Source organism: Sarcophilus harrisii, chromosome 1, assembly GCF_902635505.1.
Source record: "Sarcophilus harrisii chromosome 1, mSarHar1.11, whole genome shotgun sequence".
NCBI classification, from domain to species: Eukaryota; Metazoa; Chordata; class Mammalia; order Dasyuromorphia; family Dasyuridae; genus Sarcophilus; species Sarcophilus harrisii.
Window position 1 is genome coordinate 288,476,186 of NC_045426.1, and position 16,118 is coordinate 288,492,303.

Sequence of the window (16,118 nt, forward strand, 5' to 3'; positions counted from 1 at the left end):
TTTAATGTCTAGAATTCCTTATCATTTTTAAAGGATGGGGAAAGAGACACTGCCATTCTTTGATACTCCCTTTCCTCAAGTTCAAGTAAATGAAAAGCACCTCTTTTTAAAAAATGAAGCTGTGTTTATGAACTGACATTTAGTATACTCTGTGAGAGTAATGGGTTTTTTCCTAAAATTCTCTCCAAAAATTATCAAAAAATTTATGTCATCAAAGATACTCTTTTTTTATTAAAACTTTTTATTTTTCAAAACATATGCAGATAATTCTGCAACATTAGCCCTTGCAAAATCTTGTGTTCCAGTTTCCCCTCCCTTCTCCCATCCCTCTCCCCTAGATGGCAAGTAGTCCAATATATGTTAAACATGGTAGAAATATATGTTAAATACAATATATGCACACATATTTATATAATTATCTTGCCACACAAGAAAAATCAAACCAAACCAGAAAAGAAAATGATGAAGAAAATAAAATGCAAGCAAACAACAATAAAAAGAGTGAGAATGCTATGTTGTGAACCACACTCAGTTCCCACAGTCCTCTCTCTGGGTGTCGATGGCTCTTTTGATCACAAGACCATTGCAAGTGGTTTGAATCATCTCATTATTGAAGAGAGCCAATTCTGATAGAATTAATTATTGTATAATATTGCTATTGCCCTGTATAATGATCTCCTGGGATTTCACTTAGCATTAGTTCATGCAAGTATGAAAGCCACTCTTTAAAAAGTTCTCTGCAAGCCAGAGATGACCCAGTAAATAGTATGCTAGACAGGAAGACTTGAGTTCAAATCCAGCCTTGGATGCTTAAGATTCTGGACAAGCCACTAAACTTTGACCTGTCTCAGTTCCCTCATTTGTAAAATGAGACAGTCTTCACATCTTCTCCCTAGAGTTGTTATGAAGATAAAGCAAGATAATGTTTGCAAAATATTTTGTAAAACTTAAGTTTGGAATAAATTATTTTCATTATCTTTGTAAGAAAGTCTTATAATATGTCTATCTCTATTTCAAGCTTAATTTCTTCATCTGCATATATTTGCATTCAATTTTGAACTCTTCATGGGGGTAGAGCACCCACTAACTCTTGAGAAGGAACAGTTATAGGAAAGAGCCAAAGAATCATTAATGAAATAATTAAATAATAGCTCTAGAAAAGCATATATTTAACTAGTGTTTTAAGGTTTATAAAGTGCTCTATATAAATTATCTTATTTGATCTTGACAAATAACTTTTTGAGACTTTTTTGGATGAGGAAACAGAGGCCAAGAGACATTAAATGACTTATTGAAAGTCACACAAATAGGCAGTAACATAGTCAAGGTTCTCAGATTCCATTTCTATTACCACAATTCCTCTAGCTTTTTCTTCAGGCCAAAATTAGAATTTTTGAAAATGATTTACTTAAAACTGTAATTTGTCTGGAGGGATATTTCTTTTGAAAAATATGAAGTTGTTCCATAAATCAACTCTATTGAATTTCGCATGACAAGCACATGAGAGAGAGAAAAACTGTAGTTCTTATTTCCTCCAGCATTAGCCTATCACATGATATAAATTTATTGGACCCTCTGAGAAAATCACATAGTGATTTCTCTACATATGTATTAATCACTGTATGTAGTAACATAATTGAATTCCTCCTAGTCTGTCTCCATTTTGTTAACTGTGCTTTGGAAAGGAATTGTCACTTGATAATGTTTCTTTTTATTGGGCTCCTTTTGTCTCAGAATCCATAATGTGAATGGATCCACCATTCTGGATAGCAATTTTTAAAATAAAATTTTTAGTTTTAAATTTTTTCTCTCTACTCCTCTCTCCCTAAAATAAAAAAATTGATATAGATAAGAAATAATAGATAATATACATAAGAAATTTGATATAGGTTATATATGTGCAATCATTTAAAACCTAGTTCCATATTATTCATGGTAACAAAGATTTAAAAAAACCCTAAAAAAATAACAGTTTAGCAAAACTAACCAACAATATAGCAATATTCTACCATGGTCCTCTCCCATCCTTTGCAAAAAAAGGGAAAGAAAAAAGAATCATTAATGAAATAATTACAATAATAGCTCTAAATATATATATATATATATATATATATAACTAATGTTTTAAGATTTGTAAAGTGCTGTATATACATTATCTTATTTGATCTTGACAGACAACATTTTTAGACGTTTTTTGGATGAGGAAACAGAGGCCAAGAGGCATCAAATGACTTATTTAAAGTAATGGATCCAGTTCTTCTCTGGGTCAAAACTTGGTCATTATAATTATATATTATTCAATTTCATTTTATTATTCTATAAATTTACATGAACACAATGTCATAGGTCATTGTGTACATTGTTTTCCTGTTTCTACTTATTTCAGTCTGCCTCAGTTCATCTATAGCTTCCCTTGTTTCTTATAATTTTTCATGTTTATCATTTTTTATTGACCAGCAGTATTCTACTACATTCATGTACTACAATTTGTTCAACCATTTCCAAACTAGCAGGCATTTTATTTTTAGTTTTTTGCTATCACAAAAAGGATTGCTTTAAAAATATTTTGTTGTCTATGACAACTTTCTTTGACCTCCATAGTGTATATGCCTAACAGTGGAATATATGGGTCAATCAATGGATATAGACATTTTATTCACTTTGTTAGCATAATTCCACATTGAGTTCCAGAACGATTGGACCGATTCATATCTCCCTTAATAATGTAGGGCTTTTCTGTGTTCTGTCTTTCCTGTGTTTCTTTTCTAATATTAGGTATGAGTGTTTTGATTTATACTTACCTTACTGTTAGTTATTTGGAGCAGCCTTTCATGGCTGTTTAATAGTTTACAATTCTTATGAGAACTTTTTGTTTATATTCTTTGACCCCAATTTTTGTGTGCTGGGGAAGTGTGGTGCTGTAGGGTTTAAATAATCTTCTTCATACTCTTGTTTAGTATTTATTTTACCAAACAGTAATAGTAATAACTTGAGAGGAAGGATGGTGTGATGGTCACCCTCTATGGGACAGCTGATGTTGGGGTTAGAAGGGCTTTGATTCAAACCTTGCCTCTGACTCATACTAACTCTGTAACTTCAAATATGTAACCTAACCTCCTAGTGCCCCTGAGACTATATATTATAGACAAGTTGATGATTTGCAGAAGTAGTGGGAATTTCCATGTGGACTAAGTTACATGTCCAAACCATTCCCCTAAAACTCACCTTTGTCATACCTTACAATTCCTTTCTTCACAACAACTTAGGAGCTAGATAAAATGCCAAATATTCTGATCCCTCTTTTTCAGTAGAAGAAACAGACTCATAAGAGTGTGGTATTTTAAAGGCCATGAACCTATTAAATGACAGAAGGTCCTAGGCACTATCTCCTATATTATTGTGCTTTTCAATCAACCAATCATTAATCAAACAATCAAAAGCTTACAAATTGAATAGAACACATGGACTGATGCCAAGATGTTTTTCCTAGGATGGTAGGCGTTGATGTTATTCCACTTCCACACATCTATGGAGCGCGGATTAAAGGTGTAGAAATTTTCTGTCCTCTGGACCCACCCCCTCCTTATGAAGCGGTAGTAAACCAAATCAATCAGGAACAGGTAATATAATCATAATTTTTCTTATTAAGGACATTTGAGATCCTATTAAAAATAATTTGTGTTACAGTCTTACTAAAAACAAACAAAATGAGATACAGATCATGTAGAAATTCTTAAACTAAAAAATATATTTTAAATAAAAAGAATATGTTTGCTCAATGTCTTCTTCTGATCTTAAAAAAAAAAAGTTCCCAAGGATGTTATTATACATTTGAGCCCAAGTTACAAGGTCTTTTTACATATTTATTGTTATATAGTCTCCCGCTCTATCTTTGGAAAACATAATGATTATATCCTTTCTCTCCACCCTTTCTTCCAGGGAAACTGGGGAGAGCTCAGGCAACTTCCTGGCTTATCTCCATCATCTTGATTTTTCCCCTCTCTATCCTTTCTTGAATTATCTACCTTTGTAATTAAAGAAGAAAAAAAAAAGCAATTCAGCAAAATCAATCAACACATCAACCAGTTCTGAAAGTATACGAAATCTCCCACACTTACAGTCCCATTTCCAATGATATAAGTTATTCAGACATTCCCCAAGTATTGGCTGTTAGGTTATTTCTAGGTTTCACTATTAAGGATAAAACCACTGTAGATATTTTTTGGTACAGATGAGTAAAAATTTAGTTTCTAGTAGTAAAAAAGATAACCTTTACAGAACACAATTGAGTATAATATACATTGCAGAACAAGAACATTTTCTGTTATTATCTCCTTAAAAAGAGAAGCTGAAACAAAGACTAGATTTTGAACAAAAGCAAACGATGCTGTTTTGTGTGATAGGGGACTTCATTCCAAAGTCCAGAGGTGTCCGAAGTTGTGACAGGCTCATTGGACCCAGGCAGTGCACAGGTGTCTCAAGGTAACTAAGACATTACTTTAATAAAAATTAGTCTTCTACTCTGATTGTTTGCCAAACCAATGAAAATTGCTGGTCATTTCAGATGATTGAAATATATCATTGTAGCCATCAAAGCATAGATTTCTTTTAATTGTTTTTTTTTATCAATATGCAAGTCTGTATTATTGTTATTATTATTTGCTGAGGCAATTGGAGTTGTGACTTACCCAGAGTCACACAGCCAGGAAGTGTTAAATGTCTGAGGCCAGATTTGAACTCAAGTCCTCCTGACTTCAGGGTTGGTGCTTTATCTATTGCACCAACTAGCTATCCCTAAGAGTTGTGTATTTTTAAAAGAAACAGTACAGTTGTGTAAAATCCATTGTGATTTTATATCAATGAGTTATCTCTTTGTCAGTATATGTATTAGTGAGTATGGCAATGGCTATAGTTTGAATAATGTGCTTCAAGAATAAACTAACTTGGAGCAGCTAGGTGGTGCAGTGGATGGAGTACCAACCTTGAAATTAATAGGACCCTGAGTTCAAATGTGGCCTCAAACACATACTACTTCCTAGCTGTATGACTCTGGGCAAGTCACTTAACTCCAGTTGCCTCAGCAAAATATATGTGTGTGTGTGTGTGTGTGTGTGTGTGTGTGTGTGTGTGTGTATATGTATATATATACACACACACACACACACACACACACACCTCCTCTCCAAAACTAAGGGTTTAATTTTGGCATTGCTCAGCTTCTCCTTCTACCCCCATTCTTTGTGTTGTAGTGCTTTTTCTCCCCCCAAAGACAAGATGGATCTTTCTGGAAGCCTCTCCATTGCAGCAGAGTCTATGAAGTCACTCTGTATAATTTATAAACTGGGGCCAGGATCATGTTCTAAAGTGAATTCTGTTTTTCAGTAGTACAAAGAATACAGAGTTTGATTTACATTTATCCTTGTAAGTTAAGGGTACATTATTAAAGCTTGCCCTCTTTGAGGAGGTTTTAAATAGTCCCCAAAATTGTCCACCAAGGACTATGTTGCAGATGGTAATGAATAATGGATCAGGCTACAGCTATTTCAGATGATGGTAATTTTTCAGTATTGCCATTTGGAACTGGTTTCTTTTCTTTTGCTCATTTTCTATCTTGAGTAGAAAGGTGAAGAAAGGTCAAGTTTGCTCAATGTAGTTGTATTCCATAATGTTGTTGTTAATGTTGTTTTCCATTCTCAAACCACAGGGAAAGGCTACAGTGCTTTCCATTTTATTTTCTTCAACAAAAAGTCAAACTAATCTAGGGTAATTTTAATGGATCATTTAGCTGCCACTTATTTTTTAACTAGGATGGCTGGGATTTTATCAGTTTATAATTAACCCTCAGGCTTATGCAGATATAAAGACTTCCTCCTTATTGGTGTGTGTTTTGGCTTCTAGCCTGAGAAGTGAAAGGTTATTATTTCAGGTACTATTTTGTTGTGTTCCTTCAAATGAAATATCAAGAATTATCTAGTAGTTGTGAATTTTGTCATATTAATATCAGGATTCTGAATTTGGGAAGATTTTAATAACTGGTTTTTAAAAATACTTTCAAGTGGGTCAATTTGTTCTGGTTTTAAAATCATGAGTTCCTTTCAGAATTGTTGTTTAAAGAAAGTTTGCTAAGCTATGACAATAATTTCTAAAGCATGGGTCTGACCATATCATGTTCTATTCAATAAACTCCAATGGCTCCCTATTATTTCTTTCTTTTTTTTTTATTTCATAGCTTTTTTATTTACAAGTTATATATATGGGTAATTTTACAGCATTGACAATTGCCAAACCTTTTGTTCCAATTTTTCCCCTCCTTCCCCCCACCCCCTCCTCTAGATGGTAGGATGACGTGTTAAATATATTAAAGTATACATTAAATACAAAATAAGTTTACATGTCCAAACCGTTATTTTGCTGTACAAAAAGAATCAGACTCTGAAATATTGTACAATTAGCCTATGAAGGAAATTTTTTTAAAAATGCAGGCAGGTGAAAATATAGGGATTGGGAATTCAATGTAATAGTTCTTAGTCATCTCCCAGTGTTCTTTCACTGGGCGTAGTTGGTTCAGTTCATTACTGCTCCATTGGAACTGATTTGATTCATCTCATTGCTGCAGATGGCCAGGTCCATCAGAATTGATCATCATATAGTATTGTTGTTAATCTCCTGGCTCTGCTCATTTCACTCAGCATGAGTTCGTGTAAGTCTCTCCAGGCCTCTCTGTATTCATCCTGCTGGTCATTTCTTACCTAACAATAATATTCCATAATATTCATATACCACAATTTATTCAGCCATTTTCCAATTGATGGGAATCCACTCAGTTTCCAGTTTCTGGCCACTACAAAGAGGGCTCCCTATTATTTCTAGGATCAAAGTCTTCTCTGACTCTTAAAACCAAACTGTAAGGTTTGGTAGGTGACACCAGTCACTAGTTTGATAGAGTACCAGTCCTGAAGTCCTGGAGGACCAGATTCAAATGTGACTTCAGACATTTAACCACTTCCTAACTGTGTGACCCTGGGCAAGTCACTTAACTCCAATTACCTCAGAAAACAAAACAAAACAAAAAACTGTAGGCTGTAGCCAAACTTTCCAAAAGCTTATTATATATTGCTACATTTCATGTACTGAACAGTCCAGCCAAACCTCAATGCTCTTCACACCTAATAGTCCATCTCTTAGCCCCATCTCTTTACATAAAGTTTCTCCTTCATGCCTGGAATATATTTCCTTTTTACCTTTGCTTCTCAGATCCCAGTTAAAACATTACCTTATCCATGAGGTCTTTCTTGATTCCTCTAGGGCTTCCCTATCTACTCTCCTTCCCCCATTATTTTTTATTTGCTTATGAATATTTATGTGTCTATATGATATTTCCTTCTGAAAATTACTTGAAAATAGAAATTTCCTTATCCTTAGCATTGACCCTAGCAAATATGATAATAGGAGACCCTTAATAAATGTTTGCTTGCTTGCTTGATGTTGCCCCACACTGGTAAATAGGGTTAATTTTGCAGGTGTTGCTGACTTGAATTGTGAAGTGATATTAATGAAAATTAATTTATGTTTCTTTTTCAACAAATCAGATGGAGACATTCCTAATACACCTGGGGAAGAGAGCCTAGCTCTGTCAACCCCTGATTCAAACCTAGCACATCTTCCATCCAACATGAAAGCTTTGCAGCCCTTGAGAGCAAGATCAAAAAGCGACCCAGTACTCCACCATTTGACAGCCAGAGGTGATGTCATTTTGCTGATTTCTAACCAAAACATTTTTTTTATCATTTTATTAAAGAATCTAATTGAATACAAATGATGTAGTCAGACTTTGGTCTGACCCTAATTTTAGGTGGTATCCTCTTGGAAGTTGAATTATGTCCTAGAAAAAAAAAAATAGGAAACCAGCACATGTTAGAGAAGTGCATTTGCTCATACTTAGATAATCAAATCCTTTCAAGGTTCATTTTTTCTCCCTTTGTGATCAAAACTATTACTTAAGCACTGTACAGTAACTCTGCTAGGTGATATATAGAAGAAGGTAGATTTGATATCTGATTTCTGGACACTGTTAATCCTGCTGGGAGAGTGTCTTCTTTGGAAGAATAAGCTAAGGGGGTGTATCTGCTCTTGTTGATTATTTTTCTTCTAGTATATTCATTTTTATTGTGTTGAGCTTAAATTCTGTAAATAGATCAGCCCACTTAAAATAAACACAACCAAGTAAAATTAATTTTAAATGGATAGAAACACAACCATGTCTGTTTTTGCCGTCTATCGGTATTATTTAAATAAATATGTTTACCCTTGAGCATGATTCTAGAAAATGAGATATATATTTATATATATAACATACATAATGTATTCATATAAAACTCTTCTCCAAGACAACTTCCTAATACTTCATAAACTTCCCAACTTTTCTGATGGTCAAATTATTTTTTCAGGCTCTTGTAAGTTCTACTCCATTTCCTCTAACATTATCTATTGTTTGCCATAGTTATAGACTGACCATGTATCTAAGAGAAAACTCCTCTTGTTTCTACAGCTGCCACAGAGTGGGGTTGTCCTACCTCCCCGTGACTGACTGTGTATCACCTCTGCAACCCTAACAGGCCTCAGCAGTCTGGGCTCTAAGAATTCCAAGACCTGTCTTCACCGTGGGTCTCCTCTACCTTTACTCTAGCAAGTTGAGGAATTGAGCTGGCCACCTGCTGGTTTCAGTTGGAACTTAGTTCTTTCTACAGCATAGTCTTAGAAGATGGACCCTTCCTCATTTTCTGCAGTGCTGAAAAGTCAGCAGGCAGGAGTATGGATAGCATATGTTTATTTATTTGGATCTTCTAATGCAGAAGGTGGTCAGGGCATATTCAAGTGAATGAGCATAGAGCCTAACCCTGGACCTCACATTAAAGTGTTGTTAGCAAAATATTTCTAGCAAGTGTCATATCAAGACTGTTAATTTTCCCGGGAGAATGGATGAATGTCATCTGGAGGGAGTGGTGTGGGGATGGGGACAGCTTCTTTCCTTCTATTTAGAACTCCATGTTCTGCAAAAGGCTCTAGGCAGTCTCTGCGTCCTTTGGGACAATCTCATTGTCCCTTCTGCTTTGTGTCATAGCTTGAGTGTTTTCATTCCTGCCTCTCTGACTTCCTCTATCCAGGGCAGGCTAAAGACTGCTAGTTACTCTTTCATAATTAGAGAAAGATGATTGTATCTCCCTTCTCTTCCCAACATACTTCTTGACTTATTGACCCCATTAGGGTCTAGTTCATTGGAGTTTCTCTACGTATCTTTAAAATAACTTCACAAAGTTGGAAATTTGGGAAATCTGGAGGTTTTCATTAAGTACCCCATTGACTAGACAGCTCTCAATGAGTTACTTAGTTTCTTTTGATTTGAATTTCTCTGCAAAATGGAAATAATGATTTGCTTTCTCTTTGCCTCACAGACATGAAGGAAGGATAGGTGAAAAGAAACAGGAAAAGAAAACTTTGAGAATTTTAGGATAAAGCTATACAGCCAAAGAGTACTAGTAGCATCTTCTCATAGACCTTGTTTCTCTAGTCTTCTCCACACTTATTTAAGCAACATTTTCATCCAATCCCTGTTGTGTCATCTTCTTCCACCAGAACAGAAATGCTTTCTCTCTGTTTGCCTCTGTTTGTTCTCTCAATTTGCCATCCACTTGCAAGTATCACTTGAAAAATATTACATATGACCATGTTGTCTTTTGTCTCCTGGTTGCTCTTTGTCATTTGGCATAACTTGAAAATTGTACTCTGTAATACACTAAAACCTTTGGGAACATCCTTGGATTGAAAGACATCCCTGAAACAAACTCTGTGTGGTAGATTTCTTTTCCTCTTTCAGTGAAATGAAAGAAAAAATTAGTATGGATGTCAGTATTTTGCCAGGTGATTTTCCATCCTGAGCTAGAGGCCTGGGCTAGGGTTTCAGATGGTCATATGTTCTAGGGATATTGGCAGAAGTATGCTAAGGAGTTTTTCTCTTTATCTGTAGGACCTGTACTTAGTTGTGAAGCTGCAACTCAGACTGAAGTGAGACCTGAACTGGCTCCAGTGAATTTAAGAAAGGGCCTTCGAACAAGAGCTGTTCGAGCTCGACCTCACTCCTTGATAGACTATAAATCTTATACAGACACTAAGCTGCTGGTGGCAAAGTTCCTGGAGCAGTCATCTTGTACTATGACCCCAGACATACATGAACTGGTGGAGAACATCAAGTCTGTCCTGAAGTCTGATGAAGAACACATGGAGGAAGCCATCACAAGTGCCAGTTTCCTTGAACAGGTAGTTTTATTGTGCACCTGTAGGGTGAATAATCAGAGACCTCACTGTTTCTTTATAGGGTTAATATGAAAGTTTGCTATTCAAAAAACATTCATTTCAGAATCATCCTATCAAGGGAGCAAAGGGTTAGTTTCCCTTCCTTTCCAGGAAGACTGTCCTGGCTTAAAGATATCACAACCAAACATCTATGGTGGGAAAGCAAATCTATTAAATACAAAGAGGACAAGATAGGAGACTGCTTGTAGAGAAAATAAAAGAAGATAAATGAAAAAAATATTACTTTGCAATTAAGCACTGGAGATACAAATAGAATAATATGGCACTCTCTATTAAAGGGTGATAAGCATGTATAAAAGGCTTCACTTGCAAGGGGATTGGATAGAAAGACCCAGTAGTGGTCTTTAAGGATTCAGTAATAAAAAGGTCAAGGGGTCTTTAAGATTTCTGACTGACTAGGGCAAGTTAGATGGCAATGCCTGGGAGTTGGGGTAACATATTGAGGAAGCATATACTAAGGTCCAGTATACAATGTGAGAATATAGACAATGAAAGAATGCCTTTGTGATTCCTGAATTTAGTCCTTGAATAGTATGTTTTCTCAGTCCCTTGAAAATGATACAAATGGGCATTATTTGAATCGACAGAAATCTGGAAAGCAGTTTGTCTTCTCATGAAATTATGTACAAGGTAAATAGGTGGAATTTGTATTCAAAAAGAGTTTGTTTTTATTTTTCTAAAGGAGAAATGAATGTATTCTAATAGAGACGTCCTTCAAATTCCAGCTAAAACCCCACATTCTACAGGAAATCTTTCATGACCACTCTTAATTCTAGTATCTCTGTTATAATTTCCATTTTATCTTTTCTGTAGCTTGTTTGTACATAGTTATTTCCATTTATCTCATCTTTTATATTGTGAGAAGGGACCATTATTTTTTTACCTTTGTTCATATCCACAGGATTGGAAAATAGTAGGCACTTTAAATAGTTATTAACTGTTGGATAGCAGGATTTTTTAATAGATTATTCACAATTATAGAAAAAATTTGAAAGTACAAGACAGCTTCCTCAAACTGGGCCCACTCAACTTAGAAAAAATATATACCTAGGGCAGCTGGATGGCGCAGTAGATAGAGCACCAGTCCTGAAATCAGGAGAACCTGAGTTCAAATCTGTTTTAGACCCTTCACACTTCCTGGCTGTGTGACCTTGGGCAAGTCACTTAATCTCAATTGCTTCATCAAAAAAAAAAAAAGAAAAAGAAAGAAAGAAAGATATATACCTATTGGGAGTGAGGCACCAAGGACTTGTAAAATTTTTGCTATGCAAAGTTTTTTATGACTCAATTGCGTTTTACATCAAAGTTGAATTCCTGGGATGGACCAGTCCAAGATGCCTTAAATCTAGTTGGCTCTATAGTAGACACAAGCCTATATACTTGGCACTTAATGGCACCAGGGCCCTAGGCCATATTGCATGATAGATAGTTTTGCCCATCCACCTTCCTTTTTTTTGTATAACAAATTTATTTTCAATTCACAAAACAAAAAAAAAGTGTTTTCATAGTATAGTACAATAAAAAAAAGATTGCATATGAAACTGAAAATCTACCATGTACAACTTGCTATTCCCTCCTAATATACAACAAAGTTGTCATGTACATTTCTTTTTTCCCTCCTTCTCCCTCTTCTCTCCTTCCCCATATCTATATATGTGTGTGTATACATATATATATATATATATTTATATACACATATACATGACTATATGCATGTGTGTATATGTACATATATATATATATATATATATGTAAAATTATTCTATACATCTATTTATCAGTTTTTTCTCTGGAAGCACATAACATCTTTCTTTATATGTCCTTTATTTTCCTTCCCCATCTAATGCCCTAATAATGTCCTCTCTCTTCTTGTCCCAAGTTCACTGCCAAGCCTTTCTTTTTCCTTCCCTTCTTATCTAAGAAGAGTGTTTCCAGAGTGAGAGAAATCTTCTTTCCTCCATCTCAAAAAATAAAAGAAATCAAGAAGCCCCCAAATAAGAAGATGTTTTTAAAAATATAATCATGGGATCATCATTCTAGATCTAGAAGGAACCTCAAAGATCATCTATTCCAGGTCCCTCGTTTTCTAAATGAGGAAATGGAGGACCAGTGAGGCTCATAGGATCATAACAGTAAAACTGGAGGGGCTCTCAGAGGCCATTTAGTCTAACTCCCCCATTTTACAGATGAGGGAATTAAGGACCAGAGATTAAGTAACTTCTTCAAGGTTACACAGGTAGGAGATAACAGAGCCAAGTTTTGAATGTATATGTAGGACTTCAAATCTAGCTCTTTTAAATAAATAAGAACTCTTTCTTGAGTTGATTGTTTCCTTTTTCTTATTTTCTTCCTCCAAAGATAATGACTCCTGCTCAGCCAAGTACATTGAGGATATTGCCCTGTAGAAGATACCCTGGGCTCCTTCATCTGGAGAGTTGTGGAGATCTGAGCACTTTCGTTTCAGCAGAAAGTCAGAAAGTAAAGAGAAGGGTTCCAAGAACAGACCCAGAAAGGCCACACAGCCTTATTGGAGTTGTAAGAGAAACTGTGCTCTGAATTAGCCCCATGGGTCCCTTGTAGTTAGAGCTCCTTTGAGAAGCCAGTGAACTGGGAATGAAAAATCAAGACTGGAAAGCCTTATCTCATGTAGCATATGTCTCTGTGTATGCTGTTTTATAGTTTAAGGTTGATCTAGGAGAGAGGTTTTTGTTCTTTGTCTTTGCCTAAGCAATTTGGGATCTACACTACAGGGAATGTTTATTTCTCAACTATTGATTTCATCACCAAGGACATTCAGGGGATGAGTATATAATTTCAGATCTATTGACTCATCATTATAATTTGTGAGCTCAGTTCATCTCCTCTTCTCTGGGCATTCCATATTATATTTGAATGTTCCAGACCTTGGTGAGGATGAGATGTGAGAGTGGTGATGCCTCAGCCGCCCCTATGTCTGTCCTGCAGAAGGACATAATCTGTTCGAAGGCTATTTATAGCTGCCAGTAGCCTCTTGCCATTCAGTGCGAATGTGAGTTGGCATATAAGCAGGATGATCAAATAGTTCTGACATTATTGAAATGTTAACGCCTATGTTTAGGGCAACTCTCAAAGCATCTTATTTAAAGCAAACAGGAAGAACTTGTGACAAGTTTTTAGCAAAGTATTTTGGAGGAGCAATCACTGGTTCCATTTCTTCATGCTTGCAAGACTAGAGACAGTAACTCTAGAATCAAGAATAAAATCATTCACTTTCTACATTTAGTATAGGTCTGTTGGATCTGTTTGTTGTCCATTGAATTGGACTAATGCTCTGGGAATACAAAACTGATACATGAATAAGGTCTTAAAAAGTTATAAAAAGTCAAAGTCTTTCTGGAGTTGACTTTCTCCCGTTCCTGAATATAATGGAATAACATAGGATATAGATAGGGACTAGAGAATGAAGTAGTTAATGGAAAACTGACTTTGGAGCCAGGAAGATCTGCATTTAAATCCCACCTCTCATAACTACTGACTGTGTGATCCTACGCAAGACATTTAACCTCTTCCTTCTCAAGGACACTGTCTTAGATTATAAATTACAGAGGAAGATATTGACTGCACTGATAGAAGTTAACTCACCATGAAGGTTTCTCTGCCAATGAACTCAAAGAATGATGTAGATATTGTAAAATATCAGAGCTAGAAGGGACCAGGTCTGGGGGAGGGGGAGAGAAGGGAAAAGGGGTGTGATAGAGAAAATAAGAGAGAGAGAGAGAGAGAGAGAGACAGACTCCTTGGGCAGATTGATGAAAACTATGGATGCCTTCTCAGAATAATATATTTAAATGCATAAAATATGCTACAAAGAAGATGCATTACAATAAGATGCACAAAGGAAAACAGTTATATTGAGAAAGTTATCAAAACAAAATAGGGCTAGTAATCATTGATCAGACCAACTCAAACTTAAAGATTCAATCAAGAGAGAATAATCTACATTATGTCAGCCATATTAATATTGTTTTAGATGCATGCTTACATATATGTAAATATGTATATATGTGTGTGTATAGTATGTGTATGGGGGGGTGTAGATGTGAATTATACAAAAAAATATATAAACATACATATATGCTTGTTAACTGGCTTAATTGTAGCCTGCTTGGGGGAGTTAAGGGAATAAAGAGGGGGGGAAAATAAAATTAAAAGTACACAGCAGAGAACAAAAGAATAACCTGCAAGGAAGTAAAGATGTACAATAATGAATATAATTCTTTTCTATTATTATATGTACTCAGAATCCTCTGATATTCTGGTGGGAACATGACAATGTTTTAAAAATTTTCCTTTTCTGTCTTTTTTCTATTTTGTTTTTTCTTAATAGAAATATTTTAAATAATAGAAAACAGAAAAATTTCTAGAAAAGAAAAAAGTACCCCCCCCCATTTCTTTTTTCAGTTCAAGGATTCTAAATGAAACAATTCTAGTCCAATTCTAGTCATTTTATGGATGAAGAAGTTGGGGAATAGAGAGGTTATGCTCCAACATCATACACATCACACAGTTACATCATGGAAGAGAAGGGACTAAAACTTAGATGGTTCCACCCAGTTCGCAGGTTCTTCTTATTCCGACATGTTATTCTTTGTATATGGCATCTAAGAAAGAGGGGAGGATTCATGTTTTCTTCTATTGTGTGGATTTATGTTTTAAAATGTTATATTGAGAGAGAATTTGGAATTCAAAAATTTTCTAAAATGAATGTTTAAAACTGTTTTTATATGAAATTGGGGAAAAATATTATTAAAGATGTGCTTCTATAGCGAAAATATCAAATTTAAAAAATCAAGTTTTACTTACAGTTTTTGAGTTCAGCTGGCATTGTTTATTTTAACTAATCCTCAGAATTCTGAGCTTAGAGTAAGAAAATCAAAGTTTGAGTCATTTACTGTGGCTGTATAATTTTAGGGTAATTAACTTATCTGAGTATCAGTTCTCTCACATGTAAAATGGGATAATAGTATTGCATTGGTTAGCTTACAGGTAGGTTGAACTTAATGGTCACTAAAATTTCTTTTAGCTTTGAATCTATAATCTTGTTGTTCAGTCATTTTCAGTCATATATGACTGTGACTCCATTTGGAATTTTCTTGGCAAGGATACTGGGGCAGCTTCCTTTTCCAGCTCATTTTACAGAAGAGGAAACTGAGGCAAACAGGGTTAAGTCACTTGTCCAAGATCACATAGTTATTAAATGTCTGAGACCAATTTTAATTCAGCAAGTCTTTTTGACTCTAGGCCCAGTGCTCTATCCATTGTACCCCTTAGCTGTTCTCCTCTACCCCAGCCCTGCCTCTCCCCAATCTATGATCTTATGATTCTGTAAATGCATGCAAAAATGTCCCTTTCCCAAAGATACATAGAAAATTAATCAACAAATATGTATGAAGCACTCACTATATGCCAGTGGATGGAGGACTGGGCCAGAAGTCAGGGAGATTTATCTTCCTGAGTTCTAATTCAGCCTCTGATAATTATTATCTGTGTGACCCTGGACAAGTCACTTAACCCCATTTACCTTAGTTCCTCATTTATAAAATGATCTGGAACAGGAAATGGCAAACCACTTCAGTATCGTTCCCAAGAAAACCTCAAATGGGATCACAAAGAATCATATATGCCAGAAACTATGTTAATTGCTTAGGGATAAAAAGAAAAAGAAATTAGAAATGGTCTCAAGAAACTCACATTCTAATGATTCAGAC

At 35.3% G+C, this 16,118-nt stretch overlaps 1 protein-coding gene across 2 annotated transcripts in view; it reads left to right on the forward strand.

Annotated features, from left to right (window-relative positions):
* FAM189A2 (family with sequence similarity 189 member A2) overlaps window positions 1-14,381 on the forward strand; it is a 69,021-nt gene extending 54,640 nt beyond the window's left edge. For both annotated transcript variants that reach the window (XM_031943546.1, XM_031943551.1), the window contains 5 exons: window positions 3,491-3,620; window positions 4,404-4,482; window positions 7,590-7,742; window positions 10,025-10,314; window positions 12,730-14,381. In XM_031943546.1, coding sequence (XP_031799406.1) covers window positions 3,491-3,620; window positions 4,404-4,482; window positions 7,590-7,742; window positions 10,025-10,314; window positions 12,730-12,927 — 850 coding nt within the window. In that variant the 3' untranslated portion in view covers window positions 12,928-14,381. The remainder of the gene's footprint in view (window positions 1-3,490; window positions 3,621-4,403; window positions 4,483-7,589; window positions 7,743-10,024; window positions 10,315-12,729) is intronic.
* The last annotated feature ends 1,737 nt before the right edge of the window (window positions 14,382-16,118 follow it).